Below are 18,671 nucleotides of genomic sequence, written 5' to 3' on the forward strand. Positions count from 1 at the left end.
TTTGTTGAGAGTCCACGATTTTATTACTACTAAGAGATGGCGCTAAATATGCTTTTATTGAGTCCTGTAAATAATAGATACACTTTTCTTGCAATCAAGGGAATTTAACAATCACATCACCACATAAATGAAGGGGGTAGTTTCTAAAGAAACTGTGGTGCTGCGTCGGTGGGGAAGTAGTATACAAAAATTTTGGTTTTATCAACGGAGTTGATAATGTAAATTGGCCACCGTACAGAGATTCAAAAAAAGCTGACGTTTCGAGCGTTAGCTACTTCACCAGATAGTTTGAAAATAGGAAACAAATTTCTACCACTTTACGGTGACAAAGTAGATGTGTTGGGTCCTATAAGTAAAGAAGACAGATTGATAGCTTAGTAGAACAACATGTCTGCGACCAGTAAATAAAACAAAAGAGGGATTGAAGTAATCCTCGCACTTAGGTCAACAATTTAAGCAATCGTCTCTTAACGACACATGAGAAATTCAGGTGGCTCCCAGGGGTGGGGGGTAGGGGGTCAAGGTTACAATAGCTGAAACAACCCAAACCTTTACAAAAATGCTAATCTTAGGCTTAGTCATTATCTAAAGGGTTTGTAAGGGTTTGGGTTTGGGTTGTTTCAGCTATAGTACCCTTCACCCCTACCCCGACCCCCGGAATAGTCATGCCGAAAGAGCCTGCTCACAGGCCAAATACGAGCGGATATCTGATCTCCTTTGTTATGTGTTATAGGTAGCAACTGTCCACATTCCATCGGATGTCAGCTTATATTCGTCACTCTTGTAATCCATCAAGTTACTTGTATGTCGATTACCTACATGTTCACAAATACTTTTAAGAAATGGTCCAATCCTATCTGCTCCTGCTAACTCAGCAATAGTATTGTTATAATCAAATGATAATTCTTTCATAGAATGAGCATTTTTTTCCCGCAGACCCCTAGAAAGTAACTCTTGGAAATCGTGTTCCTCTGTAGCATTCATTTCTTCTTCAGAGGGCAAATACTTCTCTTTACTTAACACTGCTGCAATGTACTGAGCTTGAAGACTGCACTGTTTTGGTATACCACACACCCTAGAGGCTATCCCAATGAATGACATTGTGGGGAATTTGGTGTTGAAAATGTGTTTGTATAGATGCGTTACTCGGTCATTAGTGACTTGAATGCCACAAGCCTGATCAAGGAAGGGAAATGAATAATGGTATCCAGTGCAGAGCAAGATGGCATCCGTTTCCCTTTGTTGTCCATCCTCAAACTGAACAGTCCCGTCACTGGACACCCAAGTTACGGGGCAGTGAGGTTCAATATTGTCCGGAAGCTTACAAGTTATAGCATGACGATGTTTGTGGCTGAGGTAGACTATATCTGCAGATTCAGTTATGTCAAGACATATATCTCGACCAGAAAAAGAACCACCAACAATAACTACTCTTTTTCCTTGGAAGATATCAGGATGTCGATAATCATGACTGTGCATGACGATCCCAGGGAACGACTCCAAACCAGGAATAACCGGTATACAAGGAACAGCAAAATGGCTGCAAAGACAACAAACGCAAGTGAATGATATCACACACTCATTTTAATGTACAAGTTAAGGTGGCTCACACCAGTTTTCAACAATTTGGATATGATGTCTTATCAGAAGGATGAACTCTGCAACACTGTTTAACAAAATGGCAATGTTATGGCACCAAAAGATACAGCAATAATTTCTTGACAAGATGCACTTGTTGATGTGACATAATAAGTCACAATGGCAACAAAAGACCCCTCTAAAAACGCCCTATATGTTGTCTTCAAACGCTTATACCTTAAAAACGAACTCTGTGATCCAAATTTTTATTCCTGGAAATTAATTAGTAGGCTTACATGAAATTGTTTCAAAAATTCTTTGGAAGAGATTCAGAGCCATTTCAAATTTTCCAGTTGTGGCTATGAATCTGCTCCAGAGGATTTTTTAAGTTTGTAGAGAGTTTGATCTGAACCTGTTAATCACTTTCTATATATAAAAATTGGCGGTCATCAAGTTCATCTTTAACGACAAATAATGAGCATTTTTAGAGTCTCCTTTGTTGCCATGGTGACCTACACGTCACATCAACGAAAAAGTAGGGTAGATTCAGTCCTTCTAAATGGTACAGTTTGTTGAAATTGTTGAAACTGGTTTGAGCCTCCTTTAGCAAAAAAAAAAAAAGGATTCTGGTGTGGTTCTAAGCTTGCTCAAAATATCTTCATTTCAAGCAGCCTGATCTCATTATCACATCTTCTGAATCAGGAAATATTAGACACGAATGCTACGTCTTTGGTCAACCAAGGTCTAACACCATGGGTTATCCACTGGTCAGTGGTCTGGGAATACAGAGTATACAAGATTTTAGACTACGAAAGGATTTCATATATTATTTGAACTGCAGAATGGACATGATATGAAAGAATATTATAAGAAGGAAGATCATTGCAGCAGGATAAAGCAACTTTAGCAGTTATTATTGCAAGCAGTCCTAAAAAAAACCCAGGCTTGAATGGGGACTCGAACAAATGATGATGGAATTTGCATGGCAAGTCATGGCTTCCAATCCCATTTAAGCCTGGATTTTTTCAGCCTAGTTTGCTACTGCGATTCACGATCTTCATACTTTCATTTCAGAGTATTGTCTCACCATGCATTGAGTTCTGTGACCACTACAGTGTGACAATTTACTTCCTTGAGCAAATAAGAAAATTAGCAGCAAGTGATTTTAGGTGTTTTGATGATTTTCTTACTTCACAAATAAAACATTACATGTACCTGTCAGGATAAGAAATCTGTTTGTATGGGTACATGTAACTTGTCATCATAAGTGGGCAAAGCTGGTGCTTAATTTTTTTTTGTTACATTACATAACAAATTTGTTTGGGTGTGTTTTCATTGTTTATTTTCAGTGCCCAAGGATATAAGCATATAAATATCTCTGTAGAACACTGTTAATGAAAAGATAACTGTACGCTTATTTCTGGTCTGCACTGTAACTTACCCATTGCAAACAATAACTGCCTCAAACTGGAGAACGTGGACCTCTTTAATGACAACGTTTTCCACAGTAACTTCCCACTGAGGATTTTCGTTGGTCTCACAAACTAGTGGACGGACATTTGTGACAACAGAATTCAAATAGATGTACTTGTACAAATCAAAGCTGCTCGCATAGTCTTCAAGATATCTAAGAACTTGCTGATGAGTCAAGAAAGATGGCCATTCAGGGGGAAATGGAAAATCTGGATATGCCATTACCTCCTTTGGGAGATTGGTTCTAAAAAAAAAGATTAAAAAGTAGTTTAGTTTTACTTAACAGTTACAGTAATACAGATATGTACATGTAAAGTTCTTGTGATAAACAACCCAAAAAGCTGGACACCTGACTTGATAAACAGACTGAAATTATTGCACACAGTTCCACAGTTGCACTGAAACCAAAATGATATATTGATCTGCACACTACCTTGGTCACATTTCCTCTAAAATGGGTTAAAGCAGGGTACATTGTACCTTAAGATAAAAACTATGCCAGCATACAAGAAAAAAAAAACTGCCAAGTGAACATGTTGTTACAGTACCGCAAAATGGTTACCGGTAATTTAAAAATACTTTACTCAAGATTTAATCATTCATATTAAGCTAAGTATTAATAGTATTAATAAATATAAAATAGTAAGTTAAATATTAAAGTAAAATACTACTACAAAACAGCCAATGCTGTACTCTCTGAAAACAAGTGCCCATAACATAATGCCAGCTGAAAGGTGGTTGGACTTACTACTTACTACTCAAATAAAGGGTCCATGAGGCCAGCTCGACACAAGCTAAATGCAAAATACATTGGACAAAAAAAAAACAACTTACAACAAGTCAAGAAAGTTTTTTTCGCTGGTGCCTTGATAAGACCCTTTAAGAAAGGCATTACTAAACACAGGAATGGAACGGATGGGAATGGAATATACCGGAATAAACCAGAATGAGGTGGAATAATACAGGAATGAAACGAAATGAACAAGAATGGTACTGGAATATACCGGAACGAGCTGGAATGACACCCAAATAAACTGGAATATATTTGTTGTAGAAGAAATCGGGAGTCACTAAACACAGGGACAGAATGGAATATACCGGAATTAAAACCGGAATATCCCAGAACAAGGCAGAATGACTCTGGAATAAAACCAAATGACACCGGAATGAGACAGAATGAACAAGAATGGTAACGGTGTCATTCCCACTCATTCCAGTATATTCCAGTGACATTTTTGTTCATATTGTTTCATTCTGGTGTCATTCCGCCTCATTCCGGTATATTCCGCTCCGTTCCATTCTCTTCCTGTGTTTAATAATGCCCTTTAAAAATGGCAGCTGAGGTACAGTAGCTCGGCTAAAGGCTAAAACTAACGAATATGGTAATATGCAAACCCTAGTGCAACTGCCACTCAATATGGAGACCAGCGTGATGAGTCCAGCAGAAAGATATGTATCATTTTCTAAAAGTCCATTGGTACACTGAAGGAAAAGATCTTTCAACAAGGCATCTAACAGTCACATGGGACACTGAGGCAATCAAAAGCAATAATAATCTTGCCTCAGAAATGCCAATACACTAATTAACAAATTATAAGAATTTATTATTATTCTACGAGGGCGCTGTGGATGTGAAGTGATAGATAAGCAATGAGGCGCCGTGCCTTACGTTGGTTATAATCATTTTATAATCAGGAAGCCCGAGTAGAATAATTATTGTTTTATTAAAAACTCCAGGATCAACAATTCCAGGCTGAAATGGCTTTAGCCTGCATAGCAGCCGTTTCTTTTCCTTTTCCACGCGGAGATCGAACGAGTGAGTGATAAAGGGGGCAAGCGCCTGGGGTGACCGGCCCTCCCCCTACTCCTTATTTTTTGCATCTCTCGCAGTTTTTCGTCCCCTTCGCGAGCGTTTGGAAAAGGAAAGGAAATGGCTGCTACTCTGCTTTCTCAGAGCTGCAAAAACGTTTTCAGCTCGCTATATTGTCGACGCGTCCCTTGACCATACTAGGTACCGCAGGTACTGTACATGAACTGATAGCCTGTGTTTGGTGAGTCAATGAAAATGCTGGAAATGTGATATCCGTAGTTCAGTTTTTGTTAATTAACAAACATAAGTACAGTGTATGCAGGACTGATACCTACATGTAAAAAAAATTTAGTGGAACTTAATGAGGCACTGATATAAAATTAATATTTCTGTAGAAGAGAGAAGAGAAGTAAAGTTCTGGTTACCTAAAATGCTTACATGATCAAGGCATAGGGTTGAGCTCTATCAACATCTAGAAGGTGCCATCAGTTCCACCGATTCAATGCTTATAAACACCTTTATTTTAGTACTTATAAAACATGGACCCGAGGTCCATGGACCACCCTGTGGACCCGGTTTATGGACTATCCCTGTGGACCACCCCTCATTTTGTAAATTCAATACATGTTAACAGCAGGAAAATTTTTAGTGATCTGGACAATTTAAGCAACCATTATCTCTTATAGACCCCGACAAATTCAGTTGGCTTTAATGGAATTTGAACCCATGACCTTTGTGATGCAGATTCAATGCTGTATCAACTGACCTGGGAAGCCACACAGTTGGGAGCAAGTGAGTTTGTGGACTCATTTGTTCCGGTGAAGGACTCGATAAATGAAATGAATGTTTTAAGTGTGGATAAAAGATGAATCCCGCTGAGGCCACCTGAATTTTCCAGGTGTCAAACAGAGACAATATTGCTTCAATAAAATTGTCTAGAAAAGGGTGAGGATCACTTCTCTCTTTCGTCTTAAGATTTTTCTGCTTGTAACACAAATTGAATTTACAAAATTAGGGGTGCTCCACAAGGATAGTCAATGGACCAGGTCCATGAAGGGGTCCAAGGGCTGGGTCACTAGGGGTATGTAGTCCATGGACCTGTGGTGTAAGTTTTGTATAAATCCCTTAATTTTGGTGCATGACAATAAGGCCTGTCAAGTTGATTTAATGAACTTCAAAAACATTGTGTGGTTCACCATAGCAGTATCCTACTTTGTGCTGCAACAAAGCCTTGGCAATAAGCTATTAAAATAATTATTCATCTCTAAGGATGTAAGCCAAATTAGGATACCTCGACCAAAACCACAAGGCTTCTAGCACTATTTAAGTTTTGGGGTGAATGTCTTAATTTAAATGCTGCTGTTGCTATTGCTTGGTGGCATGATCTCAATTAAGTGAGTGGCAACATAATAAAAATAAATTATATAAAGACAGAATAAACCGTCATGTACATGTAAGCAAAATCTTCATGTCTTTTTTTTTTTTTGCATGTATTTTTCTGGCTTTTTCAGATATATCCAGAAAGGCAAGTACAGATGCATGACGATTTCCCCAACTTCAACATCACTTGTGTCTCGGAATACAGAAAGTTAACATCACAAACTTTAATTTAAATGTCCCCCAAATGCTGTTGCTCAAGTATTAGGATAAACTGCTGCATGAACCCATTGACTCCCAGGGGTTCCCCATTGACAAATAAAATGGTCTGGCCAGTTTAGGCTGGTTTGGACATCAAAGGATTAACCCTGACCTTAACATAACGCTTGCATTTTCACAGTTTTGAGCTGATACACTTCAAATACATGTACTACTTAACGTATTCTTTGACAGAATTGTTAATAATCAAATTCAAAATACATTTTGGATGGGTCATCTTTTGGACAGACAAACAGAAGATATTAAAAGTTGCACAATGAAAGCACTGTTCACAAATTGCTTTATTTTTACAGTTTTTACCTTGTAATCCTGAGCTCATCATTCTACAGTATTATGCACAAATAAGCAACAAGGTCTGCAGCAATTCTTGTGTCCAAGTTGGCCAGACACTACTTGCAATGTGATAGTTGATTACCAATCTCTACAGGACTTTGTGGTCAACTGCTAATAAGAGAAGTTTTACAGCCTACTCGGTTACAACTGACTGAGTCCCATTTTGTTGTTAGCTGAATATATCAAAAGAACAAAGCAGTTAGGGAAGTCAAGAGATCATTGCTTGTAACCCTGACCCAAACGCCTCACCTATACCCCACCCCAAGGGACAGCTAAATTTGCCAATGCTGTGCAATGCCCCACCTTCTGAAGCCAGATTTTGTGTCAAATCCCAAACTTATTCCTTCTAATCCCCACCTTGTCCTGGGGTGGGGTCGGGGTTTTCATTGACTCATGCATAAGGTCCCATTTTTTTATGCTCTCTGCCCAACAATTCAGCCTAGTAAGATTCCTTCCTGTATGTTTCGTCAGAAAAAAATATTATTCCTGTGGTTGTACTTTCTTGCTGCCAATTTTTCCTAAAAACCTTTGCAACACCTCAGTGGTAAAAAAAAAAAAAAAAAGTCAAGTTTTTGATTTGAGGTTGAATGAATGGAAGTATCTGGCGAATCTTATGCCAGGAAAAATCTTGATTTCTCGATTTTGTGTCTGTCCCAATGATTTTGACGTCATCCTGTGATCCTCCAGCAAGACAAAAATGGCATCCACAGCAGAGAAAGAAAGTAAGGAATTTTAGTCGAAATGATGGAAAAATTAGATTCATTTGAGAGTTTCTTTAGAGCCTACACTGTAGCAAAGGCATCAGGATGGTTTTTTTATTGCAAAACATGGTCAGGGTACATGATATTCATGTGAAAAATTTAATGGTGAGCTTCTGATTGTGTTGCTAAACATCATTACATGTCATTTAAAAATTAGTACTGATTTCCACGTAAATGTATAACTTCGGCGGTTAACTTGTTTTCCACCCTTAAAATTACTTACTTTTTGCATATAATAAAGTTTTGGAGTGATGTTCTGGTTTCTGAGATACTTTTTGATTGAGAGAAATATTGTGAGCCAAAATTCATACCTGTTGGCGACGAGTTAGTTTGATAGTTGCGATCACTCTTGCCGGACTTATACAAAACATGGACCCCAGGTCCATGGACCACCTTTGTGGACCTGGTCCATGGACCCCTTCATGGACCCGGTCCAAGGACCACCCCTGTGGACCACCCCTTATTTTGTAAAGTTACAAGCAGAGAAATCTTCAGACGAAAGAGACAAGCGATACTCGCTCTTACCTGGACAATCTAAGCTGGAGCCCATGACTACGATCTATGTCACGGCATTTAAAATCTATGTCTATAGACTTATTTTAGACTACGATCTATACAGACTACCTTTTCTGCAAAAAAAGAAACACCCGGTTATGACATCAAGTTGCTGCTCTCATTCTTAACAGGATTATAGCACTGTCGTTCCCTTATAGTTAAGGACTACTGATTCAATTCAATTGCTAAACAGTGGAGAATGGATGTTTGCTATCAATAAAAAACCCTGTGTTTTCCACTAACATAATGCAACTTTTGTTTTGTGAGTGATGTGACATGATAGGATGTTTATCTTTGTCCCTGTCATGCACATTTTGACAGGGAATATTAAATTACGAACAATTTTTACTCAAAGAAGGTTAATCTTTATTTTAAGCATCTATTTGAACATAAAAAACCACTTAGCGGGAAATAATTATAATTTATTTTAAGTGAATACTTGGGAAAAAAATGGCAAAAGGGTTCATTAAGACATCTTTTATGCAGTTGAGTCACAAAAAAATGGTTGTCTTGAATCACTGGATTGTTTCAATTTGTATTAATTACAACTGCCAGCTTTAAAAGTTGTGCAAATATCTTCAGTACTTCCACTTCTCACTCGCAGCACTTCACTTGCAAATGCAACGGCGAAGTATGTTAAATTTTTGTTTTGTGCGACCGTGTTGACATTAATTCCGGACGCGCACATGTCATCGTCTCGGTTCTTGTTATGTACGTAACTTGTTTGTTTTGCAAATTATGCAACTTTTTCGGAGCTAGTGTTAAAATTAACGCGTTGAACATGAAATTTGAATGTATTCAATCGGTTGATTATTAACATTGGCCATGGCGAAGTTACGGCCGCACGGGCCGACGATGAAGTGTATATCGATCGCTTATATTTGTTTACTCATTTGTTCCTAAATTACACCTCAAGTGTTGTTAAAATAAATGATGCTCTTTTACGGAAAATTGAGATTCAGTTGTCGTTTTTTTTGCTGTGGAGATCTAGTTCATTTATCAACTGGAGCCAACAGTTCCTACAGCATACGGATTCTTCGAGACGTTTTCAGATGTGATCGATGGAGCTTTGAAAACCCATGCATTTTGATCAATGAATCAACGGGCATAACAGTTTCAAATAAATTGATCATTTTAAGTATATGTTAGTGGGGAGGGATAAGACTTTATCTTTGTGCAATTTAGAAATCTGAAAGGGTACTGCAGCAGCAATTAAGAGGCAATAGATCAAATATTAAATCTTGAATATTAATTAGCTGGACCCCCAATATTTTGAAATGGACCCCCAAATTTTTCAAAAAGGGGTCCAGAGGACCCCCAAATTTGAAAACCTGGATACATCTCTGCAACTAGTTAAAATTGCTAGTTTACTTTTCACATTGAAATCAGGAATGCATCCCCCAAACAAGTCTTTCATAATGTTATGTTCTATTATGTTAACAAGGCTTTCTAGCATCGCTACAACGAGCAAATTTCAAAAGATTTTATGTTTCAAAACGAGGGCAGTTAAGGTCTAACAAAGAAAAGACAAAATAATTTAAATGTGGTCGCCAATTTTGGACAAAACTGGGTCACAGAAGTGAAGAAAAGGGCTTAATGTACTTTGCGAAACGAAATGGGAAATCAAATAAATCTGTAGTTTGCGAAATGGGAAATCTGTAATTTGCGAAATGGAAAATTGTTGATCTCCACTCCTAGGGCTGGCGTGACGAGCCCAAGGAATAGAGATTCTTCACTCTTCATCATGATAATAACTGTAACTGTATCAAGTCATTGTAGCTCATGAAATCCACCGGAAAATGATCTTTTCTCGTCTCACCTCAGATTTCGGTACATGCTGGAGTGAATTCGAACGCCATTTTCATCTGTGCCGGCGTTTTCATAATAGACCCATGTTCCACCGATGGAAGAGGCTTGTTCAAAGACAGAAACATCAAACACATTTAGCTGACTTGAAAGATGCCTGGCGGCTGCTAATCCGGCAACCCCGGCTCCTATCACACACACTCGTAGCGGTTTCATGGTGGCAATCACTACCAGGCGTTCCGAAATATTGGAAATAGCGTTACGCAACCACTCGCACCAGCTTGTCAGCTTCGCATGTTCCTTCGCATGGGGGAATGGGGGAATGATGGGGGTAGTAGTCGGTATTAGTCGGTAGTAGTCGTGTCGGGGTCGGGACAGCGGTACGGCTCGATTACATTATAATTTAAATACACTATAATAGGAGATACATGAAGTACATAAGTAAACCGGCTCTTTGCTCAGAACGAACCCCTTTCCCAATGTAAATCGCCATTGAATTTGCAAGACCATGAAACTGCAACGAGTGTGTGTGATAGGAGCTGGAGCCGCTGGACTAGTGGCGGCTAGGCATCTTACAAGTCAGCCAAGTATATTTGATGTTTCTGTGTTTGAACAAGCTTCTTTCATCGGTGGAACATGGGTCTACACTGAAAATACTGGCACAGATGAACATGGCCTTCCAATTCACTCCAGCATGTACCGAAATCTCAGGTGAGACGATCTCTGCGGAATAATCAAGTTTTCAATTCCACTTGACTGATCTCGCTTTCTCTAAGTGCAATCGTGTCTGGACAACAACAACAATTTAGAATAGCGATACTGTCAGTGTACTTCTTGTTTACAAACATTGACGTCACATTAATTTTCATTTGATGTTCAAATTTGCCAACCACAGAACAAAACAAGTCATTGTTTCAACAGCCAATTAGGTTCTGGTTGGCAATATCATTATTAGTAACAATAGTAAGGCAAAATTCCCCAATAGTTGTTCTACGGAAAGGAATATTAAGAGCTGTTCCGACGAGGTTGTACAGAGTACGTAGTTAGTCCAGCTTTCTTGAGTAGTTCATCATGAATGCAGTTTTTTCCTTGAGAACAATGCGAAGTGCATGCTCTTGGATCCTTTCAAGTTTCTTTCTATCGCTGATTTTGTACAATGGTGTCAGACCAGATTACAGTTTAAGTTAAGTTACATATACAGTCTAGGTAAAATTTAGTTTTTGTAGGCAGTAAATTCTTTAAATGTGACATTCAGTTTTACAGATTTCTTGTATGTGTGGTTTAAAAGTTAAATCACTGCCTCCTGTGACACCTAATAATTGAAGGTTTTTACAATTAGTAATACAGTGTCGGTCTATCTCGACATTTAATACAATGTAGTTTGGTATATTATTTGAGATAACAGCATTACATAGATTTTGTTTGTCTTTATTGCCTAATGTAAACAGTTCTTGTTGTACCACTGGGATTCAGTTTTTCCATTTTGTGTTGAGTTTTTCTTGAACAGCTTTGATAATATTCATAACCACAAAAACCGGTTGCATTTGTACATGTATTGTATGTAACAATGTTTGAAGTGTATAAATACGCCTGTGGGAAGTATGGGAATTAAAAACATAGTTGCTTGGCAATGGTGAAAGGATAACTGACAACTGACATCCAGCCATTGTTAAGGAGGTTATTGGCTCGATTTCTGCCAAGGACTCATAATGTCATCATCATCCTCGTTGTTGTCGTTGTCGCCATCATCATCATTTATTTATAAAACATTTACAAAAAGTTGAAAAATAGTTCCTTCCCAATAGTTATAGTACTACAGTAGCAAAGCTAATCGAGTTGGGTGGGAGTGATACGATAAAATACATCAAGGCTTACAAAAAGTGCATGCAGAAAAAGAAAAAAGAAAGGTAGTAATAGATCTAAAATCATGTTGACGTAAGAGCTGTACTAGCATTAGAAGATCTTGTGTTGTTGAATTCCTTGTGATTGAGTGGAAAGACGTGATATTTTGTAAGGCGCAATGCTGGAAGGTACAATATGTCGTGTACTTGGGAGGCCACTGCTTTTAGAATTATGCACTGTAACATCTTAGCCCTGTATTTTGTACAATTAAGGTAATGCAAAGGACACACGTTTGTAAAAGAAGTATCATAATTCTATTCATATCCAGAAATTCCAATCCTCCTGATTTGATTGGGAGTCTCCCAATTTGGCGTCCCCTGATTTTGATCAAATTCTTCCAATTTAGTACAAAATTCTGAAAACTAGGATGAAAATTATCTTTAAGTGTCTTTTGGACAATCTGTGTTTTAAAACTCGTGCCGCAAAACACCGCAAGTTGTGCAGAGTCATAAGGCCACCAGTCTTACTCGACTACCATTTTAGCGGAAAAGCCAACAAAGTGGTTGGACAAGCATGTGTACTGTATGTTACTGTACCTGAGTACTCTCGTTCTGAAAGTGATTCATTCTGAAAGGATGCCTTAAATGTAAAAAAATCTGTGTTTTCAGAAGAACTTTACTCGTAACTCGAATTAATGATATATGATGTACACGTAAAATGCAGGAAATGGCTCTCAAGAGAACAAAAATTTGCCAATTTTCCCAGAGAAGCGTGCTCCTGGACCCCACTAACAGCTTGTTCCTTTGCCGCTCACAAGCACCTTAGTGGCTATGTAGTGCAACAACAACAACAACCTTTCTTTGTACCAATATAATTATTTTTTACCACAAATGAAACCAAACAAAAAAAAAATAGATTGAGTAAAGTTAAAGATAATAGCTATTGATAAAAGATAGTCAAACAGGCCGGTACATTAGAATTAAGCTATAAATACAGTTATTTCTTAGTAATTAAAATACAGACAAATAAAACAGACAAGCAGAGACACACAGAACAGTCAGACATGCATACATGTATGCACACACACTGAATAAGCTTAATGTTAATCACAAATCAATACCGGTACATGTTCAACAGCCGAAGAATTACACAGAAAAGCTACATTTATAAATTTTGCCATGATCAAAGGGAAAGGATTTGGATTGACTTTTTTGTAAGATAAATAAAGGCTGAAGAATAGTAGAGTATGTACAGTACACCTTTTGCTGTTCATTAAGAGAAAATGTGCATTCATGTGCGTGGAATGATGACCAATAGCGCGAAGATGCATTCATGAGGGCCAAAGAACGAACTTTTGCATGTAACTCAGATTCAATAACATTTTTAGGCATATTACACTGTAATTATTTTATGTGTCATTCAGCAATTACAAAACAGAAAAAATGTACTTTCATTTGTGCTAACATTCATTAGTCATTAAGCCTAATGAAAAGTTAGGACAATGTGCGAGCCATGACTGTGAATCATGCGAGCCATGACTGCGAGTCATGCGATAAGAAAATATGGGTAAGAAAATATGGTAACCCATTTGGTTTTGGTCACCTTACTACTGTATGATTGTATGTACGTCCACCTCCCCATGTGTTCCAATGTGATCAGTATCACGTGACCATATCGTGGGCTCAAGTTTAGAGCTCGCCGAGGTCAGCTGCTTTTTTTTTTTTAAGTTTACCAAGTGCTGACCAGGTACTGGGTTTTGATTAGACCGTAGGCTCAAGCCAGGTTAACTTATTGTAAGAATAAATAACCCAGGAGCTTCCCTTTTAGGCTTGGCTAAATCTACAGGATGTATAGTTATTATAAGACTCCTTTATGTACAGTCTGTAAGTACATGTATAGCCTATGATGTCATGCAATCCTGAATTATCTATGGCATTACAGATTGTTTACCCGGGTTTTGAGCCCATTGCATGAATAAAATGATGGATTTTTCCAATCTCCTAATCTGAACTACACATATCTTTTAAAATATAGAAAAGGTATGCATGGCATGGTTACATTTTGGGGTAAACTTGCATAATGTCTACATGTACTTCTCTGATTATCTCGGAAAAATGTATATTCGTATTTACTGACACCATTTCAAACTGTTTTTTTTTTCAGAACCAATCTCCCCAAGGAGATCATGTCATTTCCAGATTTCCCATTTCCTCCTGCGTGGCAATCTTTCATGTATCATCACCAAGTTCTCAGATATCTGGAAGATTATGCAACCAAATTTGGATTGTGTAAATACATTCATTTTGACTCTGTTGTCCGTAGTGTTCGTCCACTTGATAAAAAGGGCAGTTGCAACCCTCAGTGGGAAGTCATTGTAAATGATGTTGGTACAAAGAAGTCTAAAGTTCTCCAGTTTGAAGCTGTCATTGTATGTAATGGGTAAGTATTGTATTCTGATTTCTTATGTTCATGCAGCTTAGTAACATATGTACTGTACATTATTTTATGAAACACAAAATTAATGAAATACCAGGTATAAAGCTTTTGGGCAAAAACATGATATCTTCACGAGTGAAAAATAACATGCTACCTTCACACATTAAAAGATCACCGTTTGCGCCATTGTTGTACTGTATGACTTAATAAATATTAAAGTGAAATGGTTTGGTGTAGACGAATCTTTGCTGATGCCATTGTTTACATTTTGTCTTGACTCATTAATAAACAAGTTTGCTGATAGAAGGCACCAGATTCACAAATTGATTTCAGAACCAATTTTAAGTCTGTGGCTTTGAAAATGATGAGTTGTTACCCATCAAAAACTGATTAATAAAGACTTGGGTGGAAAGAGTGCTAATGAGGTAGTCCATACATTCTTTGTAAAATTATCTGGTAAATTGAGTGCAAAGTTTCAGAGATACTTGTAGCTCATTATGCAATGGACTTGGCAAAATTCTGATTTTTTGGCTGATACATTAGCGAACGATGGGCTAATGAGGCAAAAAAATTTAATGTAAACGGAGATTCCCCTATTTCGTTGGTGTTTTTTATGAAAAACAGAACATTACATGACTGCTTGGAGATACGAAATTTCTCTTAATGTTGAAAAAATATTTCAACACGAAATTCAATATTTCAGTATTTTTCAACCCTCAAAGAGAAATTTTGTACAGTTGTATCTCCACGGAGCCATGTAATATCCTCCTCTATGTATGTAGTTGCAGGTACAGTGTAAATGTGGTTGGTAGAGCATTGCAGTAGCATAGCAGAGGTCATGGGTTTAATCCTGTTGAAGCCAGGTTAAATTTTCAGATGTCTGTAAGAGAGAATTGCTTAAATTGAGCAGATACAATGTACAGTGTAAGTGTGAGGATCACTTCCCCTTTAAAATTTTCTGTGGTTTCTAGAGTAGCTGTTTTCCAGAAACTGAGGTCACTAGTACAGTCTAAAGCAAAGCCAAAACAAAACCTTATACCACAATCACTTCTTTCTTAAAAAAAGATTTATTTATACTTGTCCAGTAATGCCAAGCATGTACGTACGCATTATCAAGACAATCAATTGTTTAATTTTAACCAGTATTAATACCACCGATTTCCGTCTGAATCCCGATTTTTGACAGTTACTGTAATAATATCCAGTCGCGTTTTTATGATGGTCATCTATCAACGCTGTTGAGGCTGAGTCGTGAAAATTTAAACTTGCCAATTTCATTTTTTTATATTTTTGAGTAGCAATTCCTGGTTTCCTTAGTCTAGATAAAATCTTGAACCAATTGGTCAGTTTCATGAAAAATAATACCTTATTCTAGACGCAAACGCTCTGATTTATATACCCCCCCCCCCTCCCGGGGGGGATTACGCTATCCACCAGATAAATCACTATGCAGCGGATAAACACTTGCAAAACCAATTGAGCTATCCAGTGGATAGTGATTTATCCAGTGGATACCGCTATCCACCCTTCAAACAACTGGGGCCTGGAGTCACTGGCATTGCATATTCAATTTGCTACCCAATGTTTGACTGTTGGACATTGCCAAGCTGGCATCTCCCACAGGTGAAAAGACCCTGTGGACTACAGTGTAGTTAGCTCAGAGGATATAATGCAAGTTGCTTGACAACGGGCAAAACGACAACTGAAAAATTGTTGGCAGCATTCCAACCTTCGACCTCCATAACACCGGTTGGATGCTCTACCCATTGAGGTACTAGAACTCCTGGGGAGAGAGGTCGTTTATATACATGTACATATAGATCCTGAATGGACAATGTGTCCCTCTGTCTGCGGGCTCTACAAGGTCAAATGCCTCAATTTTAAAAATATGTTAATGAATGATGGAAGGGTGTAATGGGCTTTTGGGAAGGATGTGATACAAGGTGCTTGGCAATTGGTGAAAGACAACTGAAAAATCAGAGTCCATCATTCATGTACATGTATTAGCTCAGAGGAGTCGGCTACTCCCTCAAACCTTGTTGATACAGTCAGTTACCGGTACTCTACTCAAACCATCTGCTTACTGTACTTTTGATTTTCTTAAAACCCCTGGATGTTGTCACAGTTTCAGAGTTTAGTAGAAATTAATAATTCTAATTTGTATGCATTATTTTTTCCCCTTTCTATAATTTAAACAAAAAGTTTCATTATTCTATGCTAATTCTTGACCATTAGGATCTCATCACTGGGTTACTGTTTCAGTAGAATTTTGTTTTTTTGCAAAGAATTTAAAAATTCTTAAGGATATCAAGCAATGGGATTTCATCGTTTTGTTCAAACTCAATTTTTAATTTAACGTTGTTGCGTCTCCCATTCAGGTAATCTAAAATAACTCAAAGCATCATGTTTGTTCTTGAAAAGAGTAAAGATATGACGTCCACATACCGGAACTAAATAGTAGGCTGATTGATGTTCATGTATTCTTTGATACCTTTACTTTTTTCAAGAACAAAATTGATGCTTTGGGTGTTTTAGATTACCTGAATGGGAGACACTACAGCATTAAATTCACAATTGAGTTTAAAAATTCTTGTTTTTGCAGCCACTATTCTGTTCCCTTTGTACCAGTTATTCCTGGGATGGAGTCTTTTCCTGGCCTCGTCATACACAGTCATGATTATCGGCAGCCAGAAAAGTTCCAAGAGAAAGCTGTAGTTATTCTTGGTGGTGGATCGTCTGGTCTAGATATTTGTCTGGAGGTAGCTAAATGTGCAGAGGTTGTATACCTCAGTCATAGGAAGACTTTGACCTGTGAACTTCCAGACAATGTAGAGCAACACTGCCCCATATCTTCAGTGTCAAGTGATGGGACAGTTCATTTTGATGGTGGACACCAGAGGAAAGCCGATGTCATACTGCTTTGTACTGGATATAATTGTTCGTTTCCTTTCCTGGATGATGAATGTGGCATTCAAGTCACAAATAACCGAGTAACACATCTATACAAACACATTTTCAACACCAAGTACCCCACAATGTCATTCATCGGCTTGGGCACCAGGGTGTGTCCATTTCCACAGTTTAGCCTTCAAGCACAATATATCGCAGCGGTTCTCAGTGGACAGAAGCATTTGCCATCTGAAGGAGAAATGAATACTGATGAGGAAGATGATTTCCAAGAGAAAATCTCGAGAGGTCTGCAGGAGAAACATGCTCATTTATTAGGAGACAGACAGTGGGAGTATAACAACAATATTGCTCAGTTGGCGGGGGCAGACAGGCTAAGTTCATTTTATGAGAGTATTTACAACCATGTACATCATTGTAGGACAAATAGCCTGATGAATTACAAGAATGACGAGTTTGAGCTGCTCTCTGATGGAAGATGGACAGAAGTGTAGAGAAACTCGTTGACACTTATAAATTGTTATGTTTGTTCTGAATTCCAGTCCCACTGTTATAGTGTGTATCAAAATTTGTTTGGCTGTCAGTAGTCACAGGGTTGGTAGATTTTGACCTGTCAGCCACGTACATGTAGAGTTTAATGCAATGTTTTAGAAAACAATTTTGAGCTACAAGGAATCAATTCACAAATTGTCTGTTTGTTATTGAAGCATTTGGAGGTACATGTATGGAAAATGACAATGACATGGCCTCCCTTCCTGTTGGTTTTACAGTAGCTTCTCACTGCCCTTGGTAGCGGTAGTAGAGGCTGTAACGGGAGCAGCAGCTGCAGCAATTGGGGCAGTTGCTGGAAAGATTGAAGTTGTAAGGACGAAGGCAAGGGTTGTCAGGTTATGGTTAAGGTAGTAGTCGGAGCTGAGACTGTGTTTCGGGACATGGAAACAACGTTTAGACTCTCTAGCCTCAGATTTGGACGATAAACTGTAGAACCGTCTCACAACCATTCAGTAATGTTCATAACCCTGCGGGACGTAAAAGAACCCTCACATTCATTGGACCTCAGAGGGTTGGATCCAGGGAAAAGTGACGTCAAAGGCTCACTAGCTTAAAGTTTCGGCATGTGAATACAGCTTGTTAAATATCCAAAATGCAAGTTTAAAAGTCTGAAAGCCCAAAACTCCCGTGCTGCATGTTTATTCTGCGGCGTTCACACGCATTGCATTCTTAAGCTAGTGAGCCTTTGATGTCATCTTCTCCTCGATCCAGCGCTTTCAAGATCTTAAAGTTAGTAATGGCGGACCATAAAATAGGAAAATTCCAGTTAAAGTAAACAGGTGTCTTTTTGAAATCAAGCCTTAAAAGTTTAGTCGCTTAGTGTTTAGTTAACATAGATTTGAAATCTAAAGAAAAATAAAAATTGACTTTTTGGTCACAGGGGAACTTTAAAATTTGTCAGAATTACTTCAAATGGTTTCCACAATGCTTTGAAAGCTCGTTTAGTGAGCTGCCCTACAAAA

The 18,671-nt window shown here is 38.1% G+C and overlaps 2 protein-coding genes across 3 annotated transcripts; one reads left to right on the top strand and one right to left on the bottom strand.

Annotated features, from left to right (window-relative positions):
* Positions 1-43: 43 nt before the first annotated feature.
* Positions 44-10,261, bottom strand: LOC137997155 (uncharacterized). 2 transcript variants are annotated; one of them, XM_068842981.1, is made up of 4 exons: positions 9,986-10,198; positions 6,818-7,023; positions 3,020-3,295; positions 44-1,540 (listed from the first exon to the last, which is right to left on the bottom strand). In XM_068842981.1, the coding sequence occupies exons 3-4, from the start codon at positions 3,271-3,273 to the stop codon at positions 721-723; spliced, it is 1,074 nt and encodes a 357-aa protein (XP_068699082.1). In that variant the 5' UTR covers positions 3,274-3,295; positions 6,818-7,023; positions 9,986-10,198; the 3' UTR covers positions 44-720. The 2 variants fall into 2 exon arrangements, with proteins under 2 accessions (XP_068699082.1, XP_068699072.1); XM_068842971.1 differs by lacking the exon at positions 6,818-7,023 and having other exon boundaries at positions 9,986-10,261.
* A 163-nt stretch (positions 10,262-10,424) lies between these two features.
* LOC137977188 (uncharacterized) lies at positions 10,425-17,898 on the top strand. The gene is made up of 3 exons (XM_068824456.1): positions 10,425-10,683; positions 13,978-14,253; positions 16,853-17,898. Exons 1-3 carry the CDS (start codon positions 10,481-10,483, stop codon positions 17,649-17,651), a joined length of 1,278 nt encoding a protein of 425 aa, XP_068680557.1. The 5' UTR covers positions 10,425-10,480; the 3' UTR covers positions 17,652-17,898.
* The last annotated feature ends 773 nt before the right edge of the window (positions 17,899-18,671 follow it).

The sequence above is a fragment of the Montipora foliosa genome, chromosome 1 (assembly GCF_036669935.1).
Source record: "Montipora foliosa isolate CH-2021 chromosome 1, ASM3666993v2, whole genome shotgun sequence".
In the NCBI taxonomy this organism is placed as follows: Eukaryota; Metazoa; Cnidaria; class Anthozoa; order Scleractinia; family Acroporidae; genus Montipora; species Montipora foliosa.

Excerpts from the sequence above, each read along its gene's own strand:
- LOC137997155 (XM_068842971.1), bottom strand. The coding sequence starts at position 10,188 with ATGAAACCGCTACGAGTGTGTGTGATAGGAGCCGGGGTTGCCGGATTA. Across the intron at positions 3,296-9,985 it reads AGCATGTACCGAAATCTGAG|AACCAATCTCCCAAAGGAGG; the intron begins GTGAGACGAGAA and ends CTTTTTTTTTAG. Across the intron at positions 1,541-3,019 it reads GCAGTTATTGTTTGCAATGG|CCATTTTGCTGTTCCTTGTA; the intron begins GTAAGTTACAGT and ends TTGTCTTTGCAG.
- LOC137977188 (XM_068824456.1), top strand. The coding sequence starts at position 10,481 with ATGAAACTGCAACGAGTGTGTGTGATAGGAGCTGGAGCCGCTGGACTA. Across the intron at positions 10,684-13,977 it reads AGCATGTACCGAAATCTCAG|AACCAATCTCCCCAAGGAGA; the intron begins GTGAGACGATCT and ends TTTTTTTTTCAG. Across the intron at positions 14,254-16,852 it reads GCTGTCATTGTATGTAATGG|CCACTATTCTGTTCCCTTTG; the intron begins GTAAGTATTGTA and ends TTGTTTTTGCAG.